Source organism: Phodopus roborovskii, unplaced genomic scaffold, assembly GCF_943737965.1.
Source record: "Phodopus roborovskii unplaced genomic scaffold, PHOROB, whole genome shotgun sequence".
Taxonomy (NCBI): Eukaryota; Metazoa; Chordata; class Mammalia; order Rodentia; family Cricetidae; genus Phodopus; species Phodopus roborovskii.
This window is the reverse complement of record NW_026126407.1, coordinates 52,765,294-52,787,106: the sequence shown is the minus strand read 5'-3', so window position 1 is coordinate 52,787,106 and position 21,813 is coordinate 52,765,294. Positions and strand designations below refer to the sequence as shown.

Below are 21,813 nucleotides of genomic sequence, written 5' to 3'. Positions count from 1 at the left end.
TCCACCTGCCACTCAATCCTGCACCTTAACTGCCTTAGAAAGGGTAACAGTGTACAGATGATGACAGGTAGATGGAAGGTCTGTCTCCTTTACTTTGGTTCACTTGCTTATCTCTGCATATTGGCATACTAATTAAAAACTCAATGATCATTTATCCAGCCTATAAGGGCCTCTTAAAGACTGAAAGCACAGAGATAAGTCACTGTCCTAAACTTAAAGTTATCCTAGGTTCCAGGAATAGCAGAATTTTATAGGACAGACCTTCCTGATGAAAGCAATCACCCCCAATGGAAGACAAGGTTGTGCCCTGGAGAAAAATTCCTCATCACATAGGCATAGAAGACAAACACAAAATGAGGGCATATGTGTCAGGCTTTTATCTTGAACCTATAGGTGAAGAGTTAGTTCTCTTTAGCAAAAGCCCCTTCTGAGTGATTGTCTCAAAGTAACTTCTACAAAACTCTCTCTATCTCTGTCTATCTGTTTGTCTGTCTGTCTCTGTCTGTCTCTGTCTCTCTCTCTCTCTCTCTCTCTCTGTGTGTGTGTGTGTGTGTGTGTCCTGAGTTCAGAGCTAATTATCCCAAGAACTTCTGGGAATTCTCCAGTCTCTATCTCCAGTCTTACAGTAGAAGTGTGGAAGTACAGATGTGTTCTAATTCTTCTGTCTTTATGTGAATTCTGGGAATCAAAACTCAGGTCCTCACACTTGCCCTTAGTCCTTGCTGGAGATCTTTCATGATGGGGTGAACTGGGCTCCTGACTGCATTGTTGCAGTAGGGGCATGGGTTCCTCTTGGGTTTTTACAGGGTGCTTCAAGAAGATGCAGCAACAGGCTTGGTTCTGATGCCAACTTTCCTTGCAACCAAACATAGGATAGAACCACGGACTTTCTCTGTACATATCCTCCCATTCAGGGTGCATAAAAACCAAAGTCGACAGAGGTGATCTCTTAGCTCTGGTGAAGGAAGAAATGGTCCCACTGATTTCCAGGGGAGTAGGAAATGTGTACTCACCTCAGGAGCTCTGAAGAAGTCACTCAAAGTCATGCTCTCACTTTGTTGCAACTATAATGCAAACATGACCAGAGAAGAAACTTTGGCTTGCTCACTACCATTGTCCAGTACCTGCAGGGGCTCTGCAAGTATTTAATACAACAATAAGCAAATGGATACAGAAAAGAAAAGGAATCTCAAGAGGGCTATGACCACCAAGGTCGATCACTCCCAATAATAACAAAGGAACTCCAGGGAAAATGACTCATTTTGTAGCTGAGAAGAGGATATATGAATGAGGTTCCTGGCTCTCATTACAGAGCTGAGGAAATATCTGCGAAAGGAATGAATGTCTAAGAAACATACTATGAAATATAATAAAGAGACCCTTTCCTAGTTTGTTGAACAGGTCATGCTGAGCATGTCAAAAGATCTATAACTTTGGTAAGCGGGAGTAAGACAAGGAGTCAGACTCAAGAGCAGAGAGAGTGTGTGCCCCTAGGGGGCCTCCAGTTTTTTTTTAGAGATCCAAGCTGGCTGTGCAGTATTATAGCTCACCAAGTCAGCTCTTTCTAGAGCATCTCCAATGGGTAGAGGTTCTTTCTAGTATGTCAGAAAGAAAGACAGTGATCTTGGTCAACCAACACCATCAACCACAAACTTAACAAGCAATCAAGGAAGCCTTATAATCAACAAAAGTACTTATTAAAGGATGAGATGAAAGTCCATGACCTTCATGTGCATAGTCAACTGTCTTACATGATGACTTGTTTTCTGAACACATGCCAGTGCTGGCTTATCATCTTTGGACGAAGAGGATAGTAGTGTCTGGATAACCAGGTGATATCTAAGATATTGCCTAGGTTCAATGTCTCCTCTAAACAGCCTATGTTTTTTCACTCTTCAAATGTCTATAGTTTCTTGGCTTGATTCTTTCATATGATCCAGTGTTCATCTCATTCTGAGAGGGATCTGTGCAGTATTTACAACATTGTGAAACTTAATAATGTTTCAGGGATGGTTACTCAGAATGAACATTCTGGCCCATGGTTAACTGATGGGCACTGGATATGCATTTTGTTTTTTCTGTGCATGTCTATGTATAGAAGGACTATATACTGATGAATGGTAGGTTGAAAACAGGTGCTGATCTTCTGGCAGGAGTTTCCTTCAGTTCCCAGGTGCTCTGCCAATTAGGATAAATGCTGTCTCTACAGCCTTAGTGCCATGATTAGGTATTTAGGAAGTACTCACGCTATTCAACAGGTTCGAGAAAATGTGCCAAGAAGGCAGAATGTCTCCCTCCTTAAGAAAAATGTCATTGTCTACAAATAGATGGCAAAAGAAAAATAAAGCATGGTGGCAACTCTGTGTCTACAGTTTTCTAGAATGGAGGTCATGATTAGTTCGGCCATCCTTCCACCTGGCAGCAGCAGAACATCAGATAAAACCTTTCTCCAAACACAGTTTGCCTAGTGCGCTCACCCTGCATCCATTGGCCCATTCTCCTTTGTAATCCAAGCAGGTGACAACTTCATTGAACTGTTGGCAACAAGAGGAGGTATCGATTCCCCCACAAATGCCCTAATGACTAGAGACTGGGACACAAACCATAAATGGAGACTTTCTGATTCCAAGTGAAATTATAGTTTGCCCTATGAGATTGCACAATAAATCAGGGGAAAAACCAGCCAACACAGGACTCTGGGGTCACTGAAGAGATGTTGACACATTACAATAATGAGAACTTGAAATACCTCATGCCCTATTGATTTTCAGGCTGAATCATTCCCACTGCAGAAGATTACACGAGTCTGTCCTGGAATCATGGCTCACGTGGGAGACGCTGATGAAAAAATACACCCAATGCAATCAAAACGAAAAGCTTCACTTCTTCTTATTACAAATCTAATACCATTGTCCCTGGACTGGGTGATGGGCACTTAACCTACAATGCAAATCGAGTTAAGAAACATACAACCACTTTTTTTTCTTTAATTAAAACATTTTTCCTACCTTTTTTTTTTACACTCAGATCTTTGCTATGCTTCAACAGTGTAAAAAGTAACCCTGCAAAGAAAATGGGCAGAATGGCTCAATTAGTGCATAAAAGGCAAGTTCTTTATGCTTTTCTAATTCCAGGGTGGCTTTCAAGTTCTCTGTGTCACCGTATCATTTTGAAGAATGGAAAATCATGTCCTAACAACCAACTTATTTCCCAGTCAATAGCAGAAGACGCAGCCCACCAACACCAGCATCTACAGTCAACAAAGAATGCCAGGCTGATCACTCCTGCAAAGTACTCCATAGAGCTGAATAAACACGGTTGTAAAAGGCCAAATGGTGACACAAGTTAATTACCAATCTATCACACAAGCATGGAATGGTAATAATTTATTTTCTCTGCTGCATTAAACATAAATCTTTTCTCCAAAAGCGGGGTGTGTTGGGGAGACAGTCTCTAACACAATCTTGCCTACTATATGCCTTGTGCACAGATGTGTCAATATTAGGGACACAGGTCAGACATTAACTACAATGCAGGGTTTTGCTATGCATATTGACATGGCTATAAGTCAAAAGTAAACCATGAAATGGGAGAAATGGTTGAGTGGGTACAGCATGAGGATCTGGACAACATTCATCTGTATACTAGTATAGAAAGTGTGGCAGAGAAGAGAACATTCATAGGCTTGCTGGCCAGCCAGTCTACCCAAATCTACAAGCTGAGTTCAGTGAGAGACTCTGTTTCAAAAAATAGAGTGGTGATACAATTAAAGACACCTAATGTCAACCTTTGGCCTTGGCACATAGTCCCATGGGCAAGTAGCCCCATACACTTGCACACATGTATAACACATTGGAGGATTACAAATATAAGTTGACTTTTAACAATGAGAAATAGCATGGTCTTTCCTCAATAGGACTCGATGATATCATTCAAATATTGTAGATATAACAATTACTTGGACATGTTAGGACTCGCAAAATTATCACTAGATAGATTTAATCCATGAATACCATGTATTTTTGAGGAATGCTCATGCAAGGGACTAATTTTCCTTTGTTTATTTGTTCTCTGTCTCAGTAGTTCTGTGGCCTCTCATGGTTTAATCATCGAGATGAATACCTACTGGCAAGCAGAATCTAGATGTCTGAGTGGATCTGCTTAAGAACCAATGTCTATGTCCTTCCAAGAAGTTCAGTGCAATAAATGAACAGTTGAGAAGATGAGGTGTCCTTTCCTTTTGGATATCCTGATAATGGTCCCTGAGCTAACCTGACCCAATGACATTATCATTTATGAATCTTTCCAAAGTGCTACTATGTTCTCAGGCTATCAGCAGGAGACCTGCTAACCAGAATTCTCAGTATTTGACAGAACAAGCCATGCTTGCACGTGTTATTCGTGCATTTACTGGTCAAGTGGAAAAGCCAGTGATTGCTTTTAGGTACTTCCTCACAATTGTCAACAACTGGAAAGAGAGATATGAAGGAGACTTTGGAGTTACTTTCCAAGACTTTTCTCTTTTGCAGTTCTTTTAAAAAAAATAAAACTTGTGGAACTGGTTCAGCAGGCAAAGGAACTTGCCACTAAGCCTCACAACATTAGTTAAATCCCCAGGACACACATGATGGGTGAAGAAGACCAACTCTTTCCAGTTGTTGTCCAACCTCTACACATACACCAGTGGTTCACAAGCACACACACACACACACACACACACACAGAGAGAGAGAGAGAGAGAGAGAGAGAGAGAGAGAGAGACAATAACTTAAAAATGAAAGAACTATTCTTTTTCTTTTCCTTCATCTTTCTACCAGCTTCCCTGTGTAATTTGCAAAGCTACCAACTATTAACTATAGTCACAGCAGTGGACTAGGCAAGAACAGGAGGAGAATCCAGGCTCTCTGCAATCCTTCCACTTCTCCAACTCTACTTCTCCAATAACTGATGAGGGGGTATTCCACAACTTCTTCTCACCTTTGTTATATCCCCAGAGGGTAAGCATGCTGGTGCTAAATATACCTACCTGTTATCAAACCCCAGACCCCTTAACAGTAACTGTATTATGTTGGGCCATGTTTTTAAAAAGTATAACTATAAAATGAAATGACCCCACCCTGCCACATAGGCCATTAGGGAGGTTCAAACAAGCCAGCCAACATATGGCACCTTGCATAGCACTTGTCTGATACCAAACCTAGTGCAGTTAACTGTTTTGTTTTTCTCTCCAAGTCCTGGGTGCCTGAGCTTGAAGGACCTTGCTTTGATTATCCAGACCCATCTCAGCAAGAGGCAATGTGGGATAGCAGCAATTTTGAATGTTTGCTGCACCTAAGCAGATACATTCAAGTAGGCAGCTAAAATTGATTCCCTGCTGATTGCCTCTCTATTAGCAAGGCTGCAATGCAGCTATTAAAGAGAAATACATGAGATAAGTTTGGAGTGTATAAAAACAAAACTCAGTGTTGGATGCCACACCAGTGCCCAGGACCAAGCAGGTTCCCACTCTGCCTATCCCAGGGAAGTGAAAGATGACAACAGAATAAATGGATGGGATGGATGGATGGATGAATGAGTGGATGGATGGATGGATAGATGGATGGATAGATGGATGAATGAGGAATGATGATGTAAGTGCTAAATATTAGGTAAGACTACTCTCTTCTTCTATAGAAGTCTCCGTCACCACATTTGACCATCCAGTCTGCATTTACAGGGCAGAGGTTATAAGGTGCATGCCCTGTATAATGAATGACAAGTCAGTAGAGCCAATGCTTCAGTGGGTCTCCCAGGTTTCCCTGGAAACTCTCCATGACAACTCTAGTAGTACATGTCTTTCTTGTTAGCATCTCATGGAATTGTTCCATAAGTATACACTTGTTCTTGTTGTCAACATTTTGTCCTGTCACTGCAACAGATGGCTTTATGCTGAGGCATATGAAAAATATTAAATACTTTACAAGCCAGGGAAAAATAGAAAATGTCTTCAGAGGAATGTAATCTCCTTGACTTAGATTAAGTGACTCTGAGGATGCTGTTAGAAACAGCTGCATTGAGCTTGGGTTGGTGAGTGGACCTGGTCAACCAGCACCTCCATGTCTTTGGTGAATACAGGACTGAGGGTAAGGAGCTGAAACTGCCAGAAGGTAAATCTCAGCCATTTCAAAGGGTCTAACCTACCCCCATGAAGACCTGTGAACTATTACAGTGTGTAACCAAAAGTGACTGTGAAATCCATTTCTTTGAGATCCAAAAAGCCTGAAGCAGTATCCATCTGTCTCAGAAGGTGTTATTTAGCACTTTCCTTTGAGCCAAACTGCCTCCATCTCCATGGGACCAGATGTGTGTGTTTGCAAAAGACCATCACAGCTGGGCCTGTTGACATTCCTTCATAGAAAGAGGGTGAAGAGCTTCCTGCAACTCTGACCTGAGTACCCAATGCCTCTTAGCCCACTGCAGGCATTTATTTCATAAGTGTACTGGGCCTCAGGATCATGACAGGTGTTATCATAAATAAGGTAGCAGAGGTTAATTGACAGGAGTTCCATCTATGTGGCTATCCATGCTGGGAAGACTTTCAGTACCACAACTTTGCAGTCATCCTTCACCAACATTTTCATTGGTTTCCCAGAGGAAGCTTCAGTGGAACTGAACTTTGGTTTGTCATTGAGACCTTAGAAGGAGGAGCAGCATATGAATGCCTAGTTATCACCCCTGATGACAGAGTGTCCAAGCTTAGAGGCAAAATGGTGAATTGCAGGACCATGAAGTCAGTCCCTGACTGTTGCATGTATCCAAGACTACTGAGGCTTCTATTACATTCACAGATGTTAACTCAACCACAATGTGTGATGCCCTCCCAGACAGCCCAGAGATTTCTGATTGACAGGTGTGTGATAGGGAATGGCATGTGGATGGCTCAGTGGTTAAGAGTGCTTCTGCTCTTACAGAGGACCCCTAGGCAATCCCTAGCACCCAGGTGAGGCAGCTCATAGCCACTTTGTAACTGCAGCTCCAGTGGGTTTGACAACCTCTTCTGACCTCCATAGACAACCCCATTCAAGTGATTATATATATATATATATATATATATATATATATATATATATAAAATGAATGCATTAATTAATTTTGAGGGTTATTTATTTTATTTTCTTTTGCCTTTACATTGCCACCAAAGTTTGCCCTTCATCCCCTCCCCCGATTCCCTTACAGTTCCATCCACTCCTCCTTCACTGTTTCTCTCTAAATACAGGTGGCCTGGGCTCATAGAGCCTCATAGAGACCAAACTGACAACCAGGGACCCTGCATGGGACAGACTTATGACCTCTTCATAAATGTTACAGTTCTGTATTTTGGTCTTCTTGTGGAATTCCTAAGAGTGAGACTAGACAGAGACTGTCACTGACTTGAATCAATTACTTTTTAAAACTGTGGCATCCTTACAGCAGTGCATCTCTGAAGAGTCACTTAAGTACCTTGTACCCCATTCTTCGTCCATAAATGAGAAGACAAGAGCTAAGGCTATTGTTGTAAGAATGAATGTGTTTGTACATAAAAAAGCCTTAGGCCCAGACAGGCACATCCTGGAAGCAACAGAAATGCCAGCTACTCTGTATACTTAGCATAATGTTCATGCAGAAATAAACATTCAGCAGGGGACACGATTTTCTCTTTATTCACATATCAGTTTTTAAACATCTTCTATATACTTCCCATGGACACAACACACTCAAATTTTCTGAAAATGGCCAAAGCTCATTCCTGGGCCTTGGTCCTAGGAAATAGAACTCATGGTCATGAAAATGCACAAATGTTCACAGCAGCTTCCTGTGTAAGAGCTCACCCACATACTCTTCAGGAGACAGTAGTTACCAAGAGTGATCACTAGCCATGGGCAAACTCCTGGAAGGGATTCTGAGCAAAGATGCCAATCAAAAGGCTAAACACTGAGGGCTGGAGGGATGGCTCAGTAAGCAAAGTGCCAGCCAGGCAAACATAAAGACCTGCATTTCAGCCCTCAGCACTCATGAAAAGGCTGGGCATTGGGAAAACACATTTGTAAGCCAGTTCTGGGGGACAGAGACAGATGGGTCCCTTGAGTTAGTTAGCCAGTCATCTAGACAATCAGTGAGCATCAGGCTCAGGGAGAAACTCTGTCTCAAAGGACAATATCAAAAGCAATAAAGACAGACACTGAACATCAACCTCTGGCCTCCATATATGCACACAACATACTCTCACATGTACATATATACAAGCACACACATGAACATACGAACATATACTACACTCATATGCATACATTTTAAAACATTTTAAAAGGTTAGATACTGTGATTCCAGTTAATGCAACATTTGTGAAATGATAAAAGTTTAGAGATGAAACTGCAATGAAATGTGGTTCAGAGGTTAAAGGGGAAAGAAAGGAAAGGGGTGTATAGTTATAAAAGGAATCCTTGGAATGTGGCTAAGGAGGAGACAGGAACTTGCACATGATATAGACTTAAGCAGACTTATAGTCAAACTTGGGCAAATCTGGGGGCATTTGAAGATATCAGTGGATCATAGCAATGCCCGCAGTTTGAAGATGATATGGCAATACAGTTTTACAGAAACAGGTCCCTGAGGATATTACCATGGGAGGAAACTATAAAAGGGCATTTTCATCCCTGTGTGACCTTACAGTTTCCTGGGACAGTTATCTCTGCAGATAAATCAGCTTGTCAGGTGCTTGCCACACAAGCTTGAGGACTGGAGTTTGTGTTCTTCAGAATCCACATGGAAAGGCTAGGTATTGAGAAGTGTGCATCTGTAATCCCAGCACTGGGGAAGCAGAGACAGGAGGATCTCTGGGGCTCACAGACCACTGATTGAGACAAATCAGCAATCTCATTGAAACACTTGCCCCCAAAATGAGCCATATGATGGAGGAATGCTAGTTAACAATGACTTCAGGTCTTTGCATCATGTGTGCATAAGAACATATATGTGCCCATAAACACAAAAATGTACACATGCATATACACTAAAAAAGCTCAGTGAAAATACTACCCAAATAAAAGTGGAGAACAGCTGGGTTGTGGTGGCATATAGTTTAATACCAGCACTCTGAAGGCAGAGGCAGGCAGATCTCTGTGAATTCAAGACCAGCCTTGTCTACTGAGGGAGTTCTAGGACAGGGTACCAAATCTACATAGAAAAAAAACAAAAACAAACAAAAAAGTGGAGAATAAAGCTCTGACTCCCCTTTGGGCCTTTGGGATGACCAATTTTCCTCACAGTGTTTTGTTTTGTTTTGTTTTTTAATTCAAGAAAACAAGGTATATGGGCATCAACTGGATGCAGTACAGATTTGCCATGAAGATGTCCTTAAAATTTGTGATGCCCGGGCTCTAGATATGGCTCAGCAGGTAAGAGCACTTTCTGTATAAAGAATGAGGACCTAACTTCAACCCTCAGCACTAATGTACAGAGCCAGGCATGGCCCTGTACTTGTGTAACTCCAGTGCAGTGGGGTTAGAGAGTACACTGGTTGCCAGTCTAGCTCTAGTGAGAGATCCTGTCTCAATGGCATAATGCAGAAATCCATAGAATAGGACATCTGATATCTCCTTCTGTGCTCCATCTGTGAATGGGCACAGATCCTTGCACACACATGTACACATACCACTCATGTACAAACAATAAAAATTCAAACTCTGTTTCCTTAAGTTGGAAGTCCTGTACATTACACTGATCGTCCCACCTTTTTGTATTCAGGTGGCACACTGCAAAGAGTGGCACTGTGGCCAGTGAAGTGCCCAGGCTTCTGAAGCAAGCTCAACAGTACCTGCCTCTCTCTGAAGTGTTTTATTATTCCAAGTCGGGCTGACTGCATCTCCCAAGGTATGAAGTTCAGCTCAAGATAAAAATATTTTATCTGCCCTTACAGCAAATTGAAAGGCTATATAAAGGGTTTTGTTATTGCTGTGTTTTCATAAATATATAGTAAACATCATTCACAGTGGGAAACACAGCACAGAATACAATTTCCATGCACAGCCATTCATGTGCCTTGTGCGAGAAGATGAAATGACCCAGAGATGAATAAAAAAATAATAGTATACAACTTTTAGCAGCCTGCAGTCCCTGACAGACACACACAGCTGGGAGGATAAGGATCATGATTTCAAGGTACTGCCAATGAATGACAAGTGGCTACAGCAACAGGGAAATTTGCTTTTCCTCCACAGCCAAACCATTGCAGTTAACACTCAGATTCCGCATTTCCAGAAATTGTGAGAAAAAAAAAACAAAACAAAAACAAAAATCCTCAAGCTCTTCACTCTGGAGAATGTGCCCATTGCCACACCTGAATGAATTATAATTTCAAACCAAATCTTTATTTGGTTTGAAATTAGGTTTTTTGAGGGGGGGATCTTCTTCCTCTTCCTCTCCTACTTCCTCTTCTTCTTCCTCATCTTCATCTTCCTGTGTGACTTTAGAGCAATAAGTATCATGGAAGTCTATGACAGTGCCTACACTGATCTCCATCTCTAGGGTAAGGGAGTGATTAGAAGATATTTCCAAATAAAAAATATTGAATTTACAAGGGATTTCACTACCAGAGTTGTTCACTTCTGTGGAGGAGCAATAACTCAGTTTGTAAAATGTCTGTTGCACAAGCATGAAGATCCAAGATTGGTCCCCAGAACCCACATAAAACCCCAAGCATAGTAGCAGCATGTGCTTATAACTCCAACACTGTGGAGACAGAGATGGGTTGATCCCTGGGCTTCAGTGGCAGGCCAGACTAGCCTAGTTGGAGAGCCCTAGATCCCTGTGAGACACTTGGTCTGAAAGAGCATGGTAGGGGTTGGTGAGATGGCTGAGAAGTAAAGGTGCTTGCCACAGTTGGTTACCTGGACCCATCATGGTTGAAGGAAAGAACCAGTTTCCATGAGTTGTACTTTTACCTCTGCATGTGCACTACAGCAATTGCACAAGCATGCAGGCATGCACACACACACACACACACACACACACACACACACACACAAAATTAATGTTTTAAAACTCGATACAATTTTAATAATGTAACAAACCTCCATAGCAAATGGCTACCTAGGAACAACATCTGAGACTAACCTCTGACTTTCCCATACAAATGCCCTACACACATGAAGATTCTCACAGACAGACACACATAGTAGAACATGCTCCAAAAACATGAATAGGTGCATAATCACTACCGAGGAATTTCCACTCCACCCTGGGGAGATAGTTCAGTGGGTAAAAACACTTACTGCAGAATTATTTCAAGGGCCTGAGTTTGAATCTCAAGCACTTGTGTAAGAAGCCAGGTGTGTATACACACACATGCCTGTCATCCCAGCGTTGAAGAGTGGAGACACGTAGACTACTAGGGCTTACTAATGGCCATCTTAGCTCCAGGTTTTTTATGAGAGATCTTGGTTCAAGAAAAATAATACAAGGGGTAATAGAGCTGGGAACCTGACACATTTGTTGTGCTGTTGTGCATTCACACACAGAGAGAGAGAGAGAGAGAGAAGCCCAAGTACATATACCACACATACAAACTTAATACAAATTAATAATTTTTCCTATTTGCTTCTTAGTCATTATACATCTCTGAAAACTATATTTCTATACTTTATCAATTTTCCTCCTGGGTCATTAATAAGTGTATACATCTATCATTCCAGCCCTCCCCCCTCTACCTATCCATCATTCATCCATTCTCTATCCACATACCCATCCATCCACTCTTTCATTCTTCTACACACCTACCTGTTCATCCTCATCCAACCATCGTCTATTCTTCTATACACCCACTCACACATCCATCATTCTGAATTTGGGTCAGGATTGTAAAAGAGTTAGTACTGATATAAGGGTCACAGGGACTTCCTAGTGTCAAACAAATCACCTGACCTGGGTCACAGTCAGTTTTAACCTATTGTATCACAATGACTGCAGAGCAATGAGTCACAAAAAGATATGAACTTTCAAGTCAAGCTTCATAATCAGTCACCAACCCTTCCCAAATAATAGCTGTTAGTAACATGAAAAACATCTCAAGACTCAGTCTTCCATCATAAAAATGTGTTTTAGAAGGACACCTGTCTCAAAGAGTTGTTGAAGGTTCAAATTCAGTCAGGCTGATCTGGGAGGTAGCACCACAGTATTTAGTACAAACCAGCCAACTGTGCTAGTAAGAAGGGTGACAACTTTGAACTCTGTCTACTGAGCAGGTAATTAAGGGACTACAATCAACCCTGCTTTGCTCTCCGGCCAACAGAATTGGAAGCCTGAACCTGATAACTGATAGAACACTTAAATTTTTAGCTTCTTGGAAAGTTCTTCAATAACTCCAGAGAAATCCATTTCCTTGTATTGGGCACTAACATTGTCATCAACACAACATTGGTCAGTGGCCACCTGTCGGGGTGTGAATAGGAAATGCCCCACACAAGCGCCTGTGTTCATACATGGTTCCCAGATGGTGGTGCTATTTGGGAAGGCTGTGAAACTGTTAGGAGGTGGAGACTCACTGGAGAAAGAAGGTCAGAGAGGAAGGCCTTGAGTCTTCATATTCTGATCCCACTTCCAGCTAATTCTCTACTTCTTGAGTGCAGGAGCAAGATGACCAGACTGCCATGTCTTTCTGTCCATGATGGACAGTATCCCTTTGGATTGAGAGTCAGAATAAACACATCCTCTTTTAAGTTGCTTTATTTTATCACAGTAACAGAAAAGTAAGTAGGGCACCATCATTATTTCTAATAACAGGCTCACATTAAGGTAGTGGGATATATTAGAAATTTATGTCACTGGACACACTTAAAATGGTACTTTGAAGTGCAATTTCTGGGGCTGGGGACAGCTCCACAGTTAAGGGCACTTGCTGCACCTCCAGTGGACTGAATTTGGTTGCCAGGATTCATACCCACCTGCAACTTCAGCTCCAAAAAAGCGTATGCTACCTATCTTCTGACCTCTAGGGGAACTGTATGCATAAGGTACACATATGTACATCCAGTTATACACACTCACACACATAAAATGAGAATGTGTTTTAAAATGCAATTTTCCATCTTTCCTTTATCTATGCACACACATAGTATATGTACATGTTATATATAACTTAATGCAATAGACATACAATCACATATACTAGCATATAATTTTCATTGTAGTATTATAGACCTATAACATCTACAGAACATAACTAGGTAGTCCTGCTGTGTGTGTTTAATGTCATTTACTTTACCTTTGAGCAACCAATCCTGGCCCCATTTTAAACCATTTCCTGAACCAACACACATAATAGGTATCCCACAAAAGCCAATTCGATGAACTGTATTAAAAAGGACATTTGATGATAATGGATCCAACATGAGCTTTTGACAGTTCCAAAATAGGATTCACATTTTGCTTTCTTTGTTCAATTGTGAGTTCACTGGGCCTGAAACTCACAAAACAGTAATGGTTTCCACTTCCAGCCCTGATCCTGCACTGCCTCAGGAGCTGGGTGGGAGCAAACTCAATGGTCCATTTCACTGGATTTAGTTTGAGCAGATTCAAGCTGGGCAGGCATGGCCCTTTCTCTTTTCCTATGTAAAAATATGCAAGTTGCTGTTTTTAAATAACAAAGGGGAGAGGGAGATTCATGATTGTAAGTTGTGATTAAGGACTTCCAGGGCAGTGAGCTGTGTGCTGCTATGAACCGAGGCCTAAGTGATATGCAAGTCTGGATGTGAAGAACAAGGAGAAGCCTGGCCTGGAACTGGTATTTCTCAGATCTATGGTTCACATTACCATGCAAGTGTATTTAATATGGGAGGCATTGGATGTATAACTCCCCGCACCGCCCACATTCCCCAGGAAGACAGTTCAGGAAATACAAGCTCTTCCATCCGTTTAAGAGTTGTTCTCATTCATTCAGGTGAGCTCCCTCTCCCATCTTCTGCACACTGAGTACACGTGTTTAATTGCGGCCTCACAAGATATCTCATCTTCATTTTTCTTCTAAGGAAGAATAAAATGTGTCAAATTGGCACTTCTATTTAAAAATCAACTCAAATTGTTTTTCTTTTCATAGCATTTGCTACATGCTAAAAATTCAAACAGGAAAAAGATAAGCATGGTCCCTCCCATGGCCTGAAGGAAAGAAAATAAACAAATTGGCATGAGCAAAACTGAGCCAGGAATCAACAGCCCCATGTCCACCTCATCACACTCATTGTGGATCACTCAGGCTCACTAGAAAATTCTAAGAGCACCAGGACACCAAAGTGATGGGTTTCTTACTGAACTCTATGTAGTCCTAATACCACAATCAATAGAGAAACAGATTATTTCTAATGTAATATTTTATTTGTGTGCAAAACTATATGTATGAGTGTTGACACATTTGTGTGACAGTGTGCCTTGGGGGGGGGGTCAGATAAAACCTTGGATGTGGGTTCTTACCTTCTACCTTGTTTGAGACAAAGTCTCTTCTTGTTCTCTGTTGTTTATGCCAGGCTGGCTGGCTCCAGGTACTAAGCATTCTCCCATCTCCAGATTTGTATAGGGATGCTAGACTGCAGATATGCATGGTCACATATAGTTTTACATGGGTTTGGGAGATCAGACCTCAGATCCTCACTCTTCCACAGCAAGAGATTCACTTGCTGAACCACCACCTCTTTGCCTTTGTGCTGTGACTCTTACCCAGTGAACCTCAGCACTTTCCTAGGACTCTGTTGGTAGTGGCATGATTGAGTCATACAGAACACTCGGATCCTCCCAAACCCTAGTACAGGATTACTTATTAACTCTTTTATTTATTTGGGTTTATTAAATCTAAATATTTAAACATTCATTCATTTTTAAGGATTTGTTTTATTTTTACGTGTGTGTGTGTGTGTGTGTGTGTGTGTGTGTGTGTGTGTGTGTGTGTGCAGTGCCTGTAGAGGCCAGAAGAGAGTGTCAGATCTTTTGGAGCTGGTGTTACAGGTAATTGGTTGCAAGATGACTGACATAGACACTGGGAATCAAACTGAGGTCCTCTGCAAGAACAGTGTGTGCTTTTAATTGCTAAGCCACCTCTGCTACCTGAATTTAGTTTGGTTTTGTTTTTGTTTGAGATAGGTCTTCAGCATACCATGCCAACTAGTAGAGAAGGATGACCTTGAACTCCTGCTCTTCCTGCCATGCAGCCCTCAGGTATGAATTACTGGTATGAACCACCACAGTGGGCTGTAAGTTCTTAACTGAAAAATAAAGTTGTAAATGTCAGGATATTTGCTGTTCCAAATACGGTTAATTTTCTTAATCAACTATCCCCAAACAAAATGTCTTTTGTTTCACAAATCTCATCAAACAATGGTGCCTAAACACTTCTAATTTTTAATCATTCCTGTCAAGGGTCCAAGAACCCACACTTTGGAGTTGAAATTCTACCTCAGCCGCTTAGAAGCTGGGTGACCTTGGGCAACTCACTTCTCTGGACATCTGTTGCCACTGCAAAAAAAAGAGAACCTAGCAATTCCAACTCTTATTCTTGAAAGTTGAACTAAATTGGAAAAATATTTGCAACAGCACTTGGACAGTATGAAACAATATGTGCTTAAATAAATATACGGAGCTAAGTGTCGAAGTTGAAAGATAAGGAGACAATGATGGCACTTGAACACTGATAGAAGAAAATCCATGCACAAATCATTCTGAGACTTGCTCATGTGTCTGCCTTCTGCTCATGTGTCTGCACCATGGACAGAAACAGCATCACTCAGCAATGTTGAACTTAACCCTGATGAAATCAGGACTGGGGGAGTGGGGGACAAAAACAAGCACCTCAACAACAATGGACCACATCTTATTTGTAAGGCAAAATGTCCAGAGCAAGCAGCTATGACCATTTTAATGGCATCCCATAAGAAAATGGGAGGCTTCATGTACTATTGCCTTGTAACCCTGTTCACAGAATCTAGAGGGAATTTAAAAATTTTAAGCCCTGGGATTCCCTGCCCTCTGTGCTGGCTTGTGTCTATTAGAGATCCTCACCCCAATACTGCCTAGGGTACCATTACTTAACCTCAGCATCAAGCACTTATGGGTAGGCTCTTCTGAGTTGCCTTGGGTTAGGAAGGTATCCTGGAAGCCCTGACCTGCACACACTGAATGCCAACAGCAACCTGTGCCCAAGTGTGAAAACCCTACCTACATCTCCAGTGTTACCAAACATCCCGGGTGGGGTAAAAACAAGCTCCTGCTAGTGTAGGACATCTGATAAACATCCATTTGTACAGCTCTTTCCTGCCTTTAGATTTGTAAATTTCAATGGTATCTTGGTGTGTTAGAATTTAAAAAAAAGTCTGGAGTCTGATTACCTGAGTCACCCAGTCTGGAAAATCCTTGTCCCATCTGTGAATTGGGAAGAACAGTATACATGGTACATAATTATACTGTGGACCAGAGAAGACATGCTTATGTCTTAGTCCAATGCCCAATGCCCAGAAGAAACAAGTGTAAGGCAGGATGAGCCCTGCACTTGCATTGAACTACTCTTATGGTCACTGTGCCCTGACAAGCCTTCATCCATCCTCATGTTCCAATAATACAAGGCCTCTAACTATGCACCCAAATAGCTACCACAGTGATGGGGATAACCCTACCTCAGCAGCAAGATTTTTCTGACAAGCAGAGATTCCAATCCTAGGACAAACACACACATCAACAGCAGATGATGCAGAACTGTTGAAATGAGCAAAGGGAGGGCTGCAGAGACTCCAACACTATTCTCCAGGCACTGTGCCCTTTCTGGCCAGCTGACAGCCAAGGAAAGAGCTGCTTGATTTGGATGACATGGAGTGAACTGGGTGTGTGAGGGAAATGGTGCTAGAGTGGTCCTCCTTGGGGTGTCTGTGCAATGGAATAAACCAGACTGAGAAATTGAGCTCTCTGTCCAAAAGCTGCAGGCAATTCAGTGGAAACATATTGAACTAAGCATTATTCTAGAAGCATGCCCATTTTAAAGAACAATAAGCTTTGGTAATAAGCTAAACATTAATCCAGAATACTAGACTTTACTTCTGTAGAAACAGAGAAAAGTGAACAAAATCACAAAAAGAAAATCAGCATGTCTAATATAGTATAAGATATAATCACGTCTAAATATATATGCACTATATACATAAATATGTAAATACACACATATACCCACCATCTACCTATAAATATCATTACACCTTTGAAAACCAGATACACTTTTATATTTCTACCACTGTTTGAAGACTCCTCTGGACTCCATTAGAAATGGCCATATGATGACTCACTGCAGATAAATACCAATGAACTAACTACTATTCATTCCCCACTCTGGCTTTAAACTGAACTCCTCAACTACTTGATTGTCTCCCACATCCAATGGACCCTATTCACATCTGTGACATCAAAGCCTTTGGACATCACAAGCAGGGGAGAAACGGGAGCCCTTCATCACCTAGTGGTTATGCAAGCACCTAACCAGAAAGAACACTTTGAAATTTTTATGGAGCCGGAAAAATTGGAAGCATACTAATCTAGTCAGTGAAATTGGGCTTTTTGTCATGTTTAATTGCTTGAATTCATAACCTAGTTCTACTGAATCAAAAGCAAGTTGTTCTTGCTGACGTTAGCTGTTTGGGCCTTCTGGGCTCACGAGCTCACAGACAATCCCCACAACTCCTCACATCAACTTCAGATCAATTAAAAAATATCACTCCCTAAAATTGTTTAGAACATTAACATTATTGAATAACAATTTGCAGGAGTTTCCATTCCAAGTTCTATATGGCAATACTGGCTTTTGAAGATTTGTTTGCCTTGGTGTTGTGGAAGCTGAGGGGTTTCTAGTTGGTCCTGTGTGATTTAATTTAAATGCACAATGCTAAACATTGCCTTCATCCCATTCTCTACAGTTTACTATTGTTTATAATATTTAAGAATTTTCTGTCAAGCACCAAAACTTGAAGAAATAGGAAAACTCACACACCCATAAACACACCCAAGGCCCCAGTGAGCCCTCATGCTCCCACGTTTCTAGTAAGCAGCATAATTAAGTCTAATATACAAAACAACAATCAACCAACCAAGTTTAAGGGTCCCCACATTCTCTTTCATTTTCACTTTAATAATTATCAGAAAATCAGCACATGAGGGTAAATTAAGGTCTATAAAGGGATATTCTTTGATCATATTCTTTTTCTTCCCTCAACCCCTCACAAATCCTCCCTATGTCCCTACACATGTAAATTCACTTTCCTTTACTTTCAAAACATGTCTTCCAATGCCTTTTGTGATTAAACATATAAAATTCAATATACAAGAGCTTAAAATGAAGTAAATTACAGTAAGCTATTTATTATATTTTATTGTATTATTATTATCATTATTATTATTATTTGTGTGTGTGTGTGTGTACATGCACATATGCATGTGCTTACACATGTGGAAGACAGAACATCTTTCAGGAGTTGGTTCTCTCCTTCCATCATGTGGGGCTAGGAATTGAACTCAGGTCATGAGACTTGGTGGCAAGTTCCTTTATGCAATGAGCCATCTCAATCCCCTAACATCAAACCTTGGTTAGTATGTCACATGTTTTCTTACTTGGTAGATCACTTTTCACTTCTTAGCTCAAGCACCCCATACATAAGCCATGAATCAATTCAGTTAACAAGATGAACTCCTTCACAGGATGTGTTAGTGTTCATTTTTTGAAGATTAAATTTTCCCAGCCATATTATTTACCCTCAAACAAAGACAATAAATGGATGAAGGTTGTCTGAAAATATGGTAATGAATTCCATATATCCAATCTGTTATAAAACATGACACTTCTGTGACCAGCACTTACAGGTAAGCAATTGTTAAAAGATGCCCTTTCTCTCATATCCCCTTTAATTTCTGTATCACAGTTCTCCTGGGGAGAGAGAAGGCTCCAATGCTCAGGTTGGGGTGGGTAGTAATTAATCAGCTAGTCCTCTATAAGAGTCTAGAGAACACATTGACTTTTGTTATACATTGTTTTAGTTGAACCTGTCCTTAAGTCCATGCTGACAGATACCTCTATCAGGTCCAAGGAATGACAGATTAAAATGGCCCCACAGGAAAATGCAGACAGAGAACGGATAAAACAAAAGTTTGAATACAGAGTAACAGTTATAAAACTACACTTATCTCAGTCAAGTGCTAGAGGCTAAGGATGCTTGCCAGCCAGCTAGCCAGCCATCAGTTCTTTCTGTGCTACAACAGCATTTTCCCAGAGTCAGGGCCAGAGGAAATGAAGAGCAAAGTTTGCATGTTCATGTTCTGTAAGGTTAGGATACAAGGTTGTCTGATGCTAAATAAGTCTTGTATGTGATCAAAGTGTTTCAGGGGCAAAAGGCAAGCCAGATTCTGAGTCTCCTTTGTTGTCATTGGGTACTAAACTATTTCTATAACAATGTATAGCAGAAGCAACCTGAAACACTTCCTGAAAAACAAACCAAACCAAACCAAACAAACAAACAAAAACTAATAAAGACAGCCAAATGCAAGGAAACATCAGGATGGACCAGTGAAGACAGAAAGGAGGCAGAAGGAGGAGACCCTCCTATTTCCTAGGTCTTGAGTTAAGCCAGAGTTATGGGAATGGAGTGAGCAGAGGAGAAACATAGAATAGGTTTCTTACAGGATATCACAAGTGCCAGTATCTCTGCACAGACCAGTGGTAAACAACTGGTGCTAGTTTAGATCATTGGCCTGAACATAACCTGCCACAAAGGTAATCATTGTGACCTCAACGCAACTCACTCCGCTTCACTGATACTATCACCCTTTGAGTGAACATACCTGTGAGTCAAAATTATGAGAATTTGAGAAAGGCTTGGAAGCCTGGGAGCTAAACCATATACCATATAGGATGATCACACAATTATTTGAGATTTTTTTTTTCTTTCTCCAGAATAAGCTACACTCATACCTGTAAGACTAAAATGAAAACTATATAGACAGTAAATTCTGAGCCATCTGATGACACCAGAAGTCACCCTCCACAGATGATATAATCATTTTTACTAATGGGGTGCTGCCACGAAACTTTGGGTCCAGAATTCTGATTGGATCTGTTTTAAGTAGGAAACGGGAAAACAGCTCTCTTACCAAAAGAAATACGCAGAGCCCTCCCTCACTTTCACCTATCACCTAGAAGTAATGGCAGAAGGGATGGACTATCATCTTCGCAGATGCTTTTTCTGTTCTAATGAATGATGTGTACAACACTGTGTACATGTTCTCTCATTGGCTGTCTCAGAAAAGACAGTTCTTCCATGAGATAGCACAGCTCAGGGCCTGTATGCTCAAGGTAAAGCTTGCGTTCAGTATTGTTCATGAAATGGTGTAAGAGCACGATGCCTGTGTGATGGGCAGGGTCGACCTGTCTCTGGCGACATGCAATACCTCTGCACACGCACGCAGAGGAGCGTGCCAACTTTCCAAACGCGCGGCCCATCTGCCCATTCATTTTCCCCCAACCTCTTATCTTCTTTGCACAGCACTAAGTGCTGCTTCCTCCCTACTCCCCCAAAACCCCAAAACAAAACAACAACAATAAAATAACAGTCCTAGTCTGCAGGTCTTCTAACAGCAGTCCTTTATAAACGCTTATTCATCTCCGGGAATAAAGTTCAATGGAGCCAATGGCTATTAACAGGGAAGTTTCCCGCGAACTTCCAGTTGTTAAAGCGAATCAAATTACCCTCTGGTTCCCCAGCTGGTCTAAGCTCTCCGGGTACTGAGGGGACCCTCGGGGAGCCCGGGGCGAATCCGGATCATATCTGGCGAGACTCCAGAGCTGAACTTACCTACACCGTGTAATTCACTCGCTGCACACACATCTGCGTCCTGCCATTGCCTCTCAGGGCTCCCTGGATTCCATCCACCTCCAGGTCCAGAGTCTGATCCACCGCCCCAGAGGCGCACACGCCCGCCCGCCACCTTCTCTGCGCTAACGTTGGACAGCGGCTGGCGGCGGCTCGCCTGCCACAGGCAGCCCCGAATGTCAATTCGCACACTCCTCCCCCTGCCGCCCGCCCCCGTCCCTGTGCGCCCTCCTCCTGAGCATCCGTCCAGCGGGCTCCGGGATGCTTTGATGCTGGTGCCTGCGCTGCCTTCCCTCCCTCCCATTCAGTCCCTGGCTCCCCCTCCCACAGTGTCTCTGAGCCTCCCTCTCTCGCCTTACCTGAAGGGCATCTCCCACGACTGCAATTAGCTGCCAGGATTTCATCGCCTGCTGCAAAAGCGCCTCCTGCTCCCTCTCTTGCTAGCTCGCTTTGGGAGAAACGCGAGGCGGGAGAAGTGCCGGGGCAGCAGCAGCGAATGATACCCACGTGCTAGCAATGTCAATGATTCCAGCTCTCTCTGCTGTGCTTGGTGGCGCCTTCTCCAGCCTGGGTTCTTTTGCTCCAGCCACCAGCAGGTGTTCAAGGCCTCCTGAACAAGCCAGAAGGCCAGAGATCCAGCAAGCACGCAGCTGTGGTGCAAGAGAGAGCGCCTGGTGCAGGGAGGTAATCAAAGCGCCAGGAGCACACAAAGACAAGCCCACCACTGTGCAACGCTGGCTGACAGACAAATGATGGACAGCCATACTGGACTACTGGACGTGTGTGTGTGGGGGTGGTGGTGGTGGTGGTGTTTTTAATTTTTGTAAAGTCTAGCAACCAAGGGAAGAACTGCATGCTACCCTCCTTTCCCAAGCACTTGGAAAGTGTAGAACTGATGGCAAATGCCCCCCCTCCACCA

At 42.1% G+C, this 21,813-nt stretch overlaps 1 protein-coding gene across 12 annotated transcripts in view; it reads right to left on the bottom strand.

The window, feature by feature from the left end:
- The window catches only part of Rbfox1 (RNA binding fox-1 homolog 1), a 1,049,790-nt gene extending 1,028,305 nt beyond the window's left edge, over positions 1 to 21,485 (bottom strand). Inside the window, exon 1 of one of the 12 annotated variants that reach the window (XM_051181369.1) lies at positions 21,254 to 21,485. In XM_051181369.1, coding sequence (XP_051037326.1) covers positions 21,254 to 21,298 — 45 coding nt within the window. In that variant the 5' untranslated portion in view covers positions 21,299 to 21,485. The remainder of the gene's footprint in view (positions 1 to 21,253) is intronic. The other 11 variants (XM_051181375.1, XM_051181367.1, XM_051181376.1 and 8 more) reach the window with 11 other exon arrangements.
- Between the last annotated feature and the right edge of the window lie 328 nt (positions 21,486 to 21,813).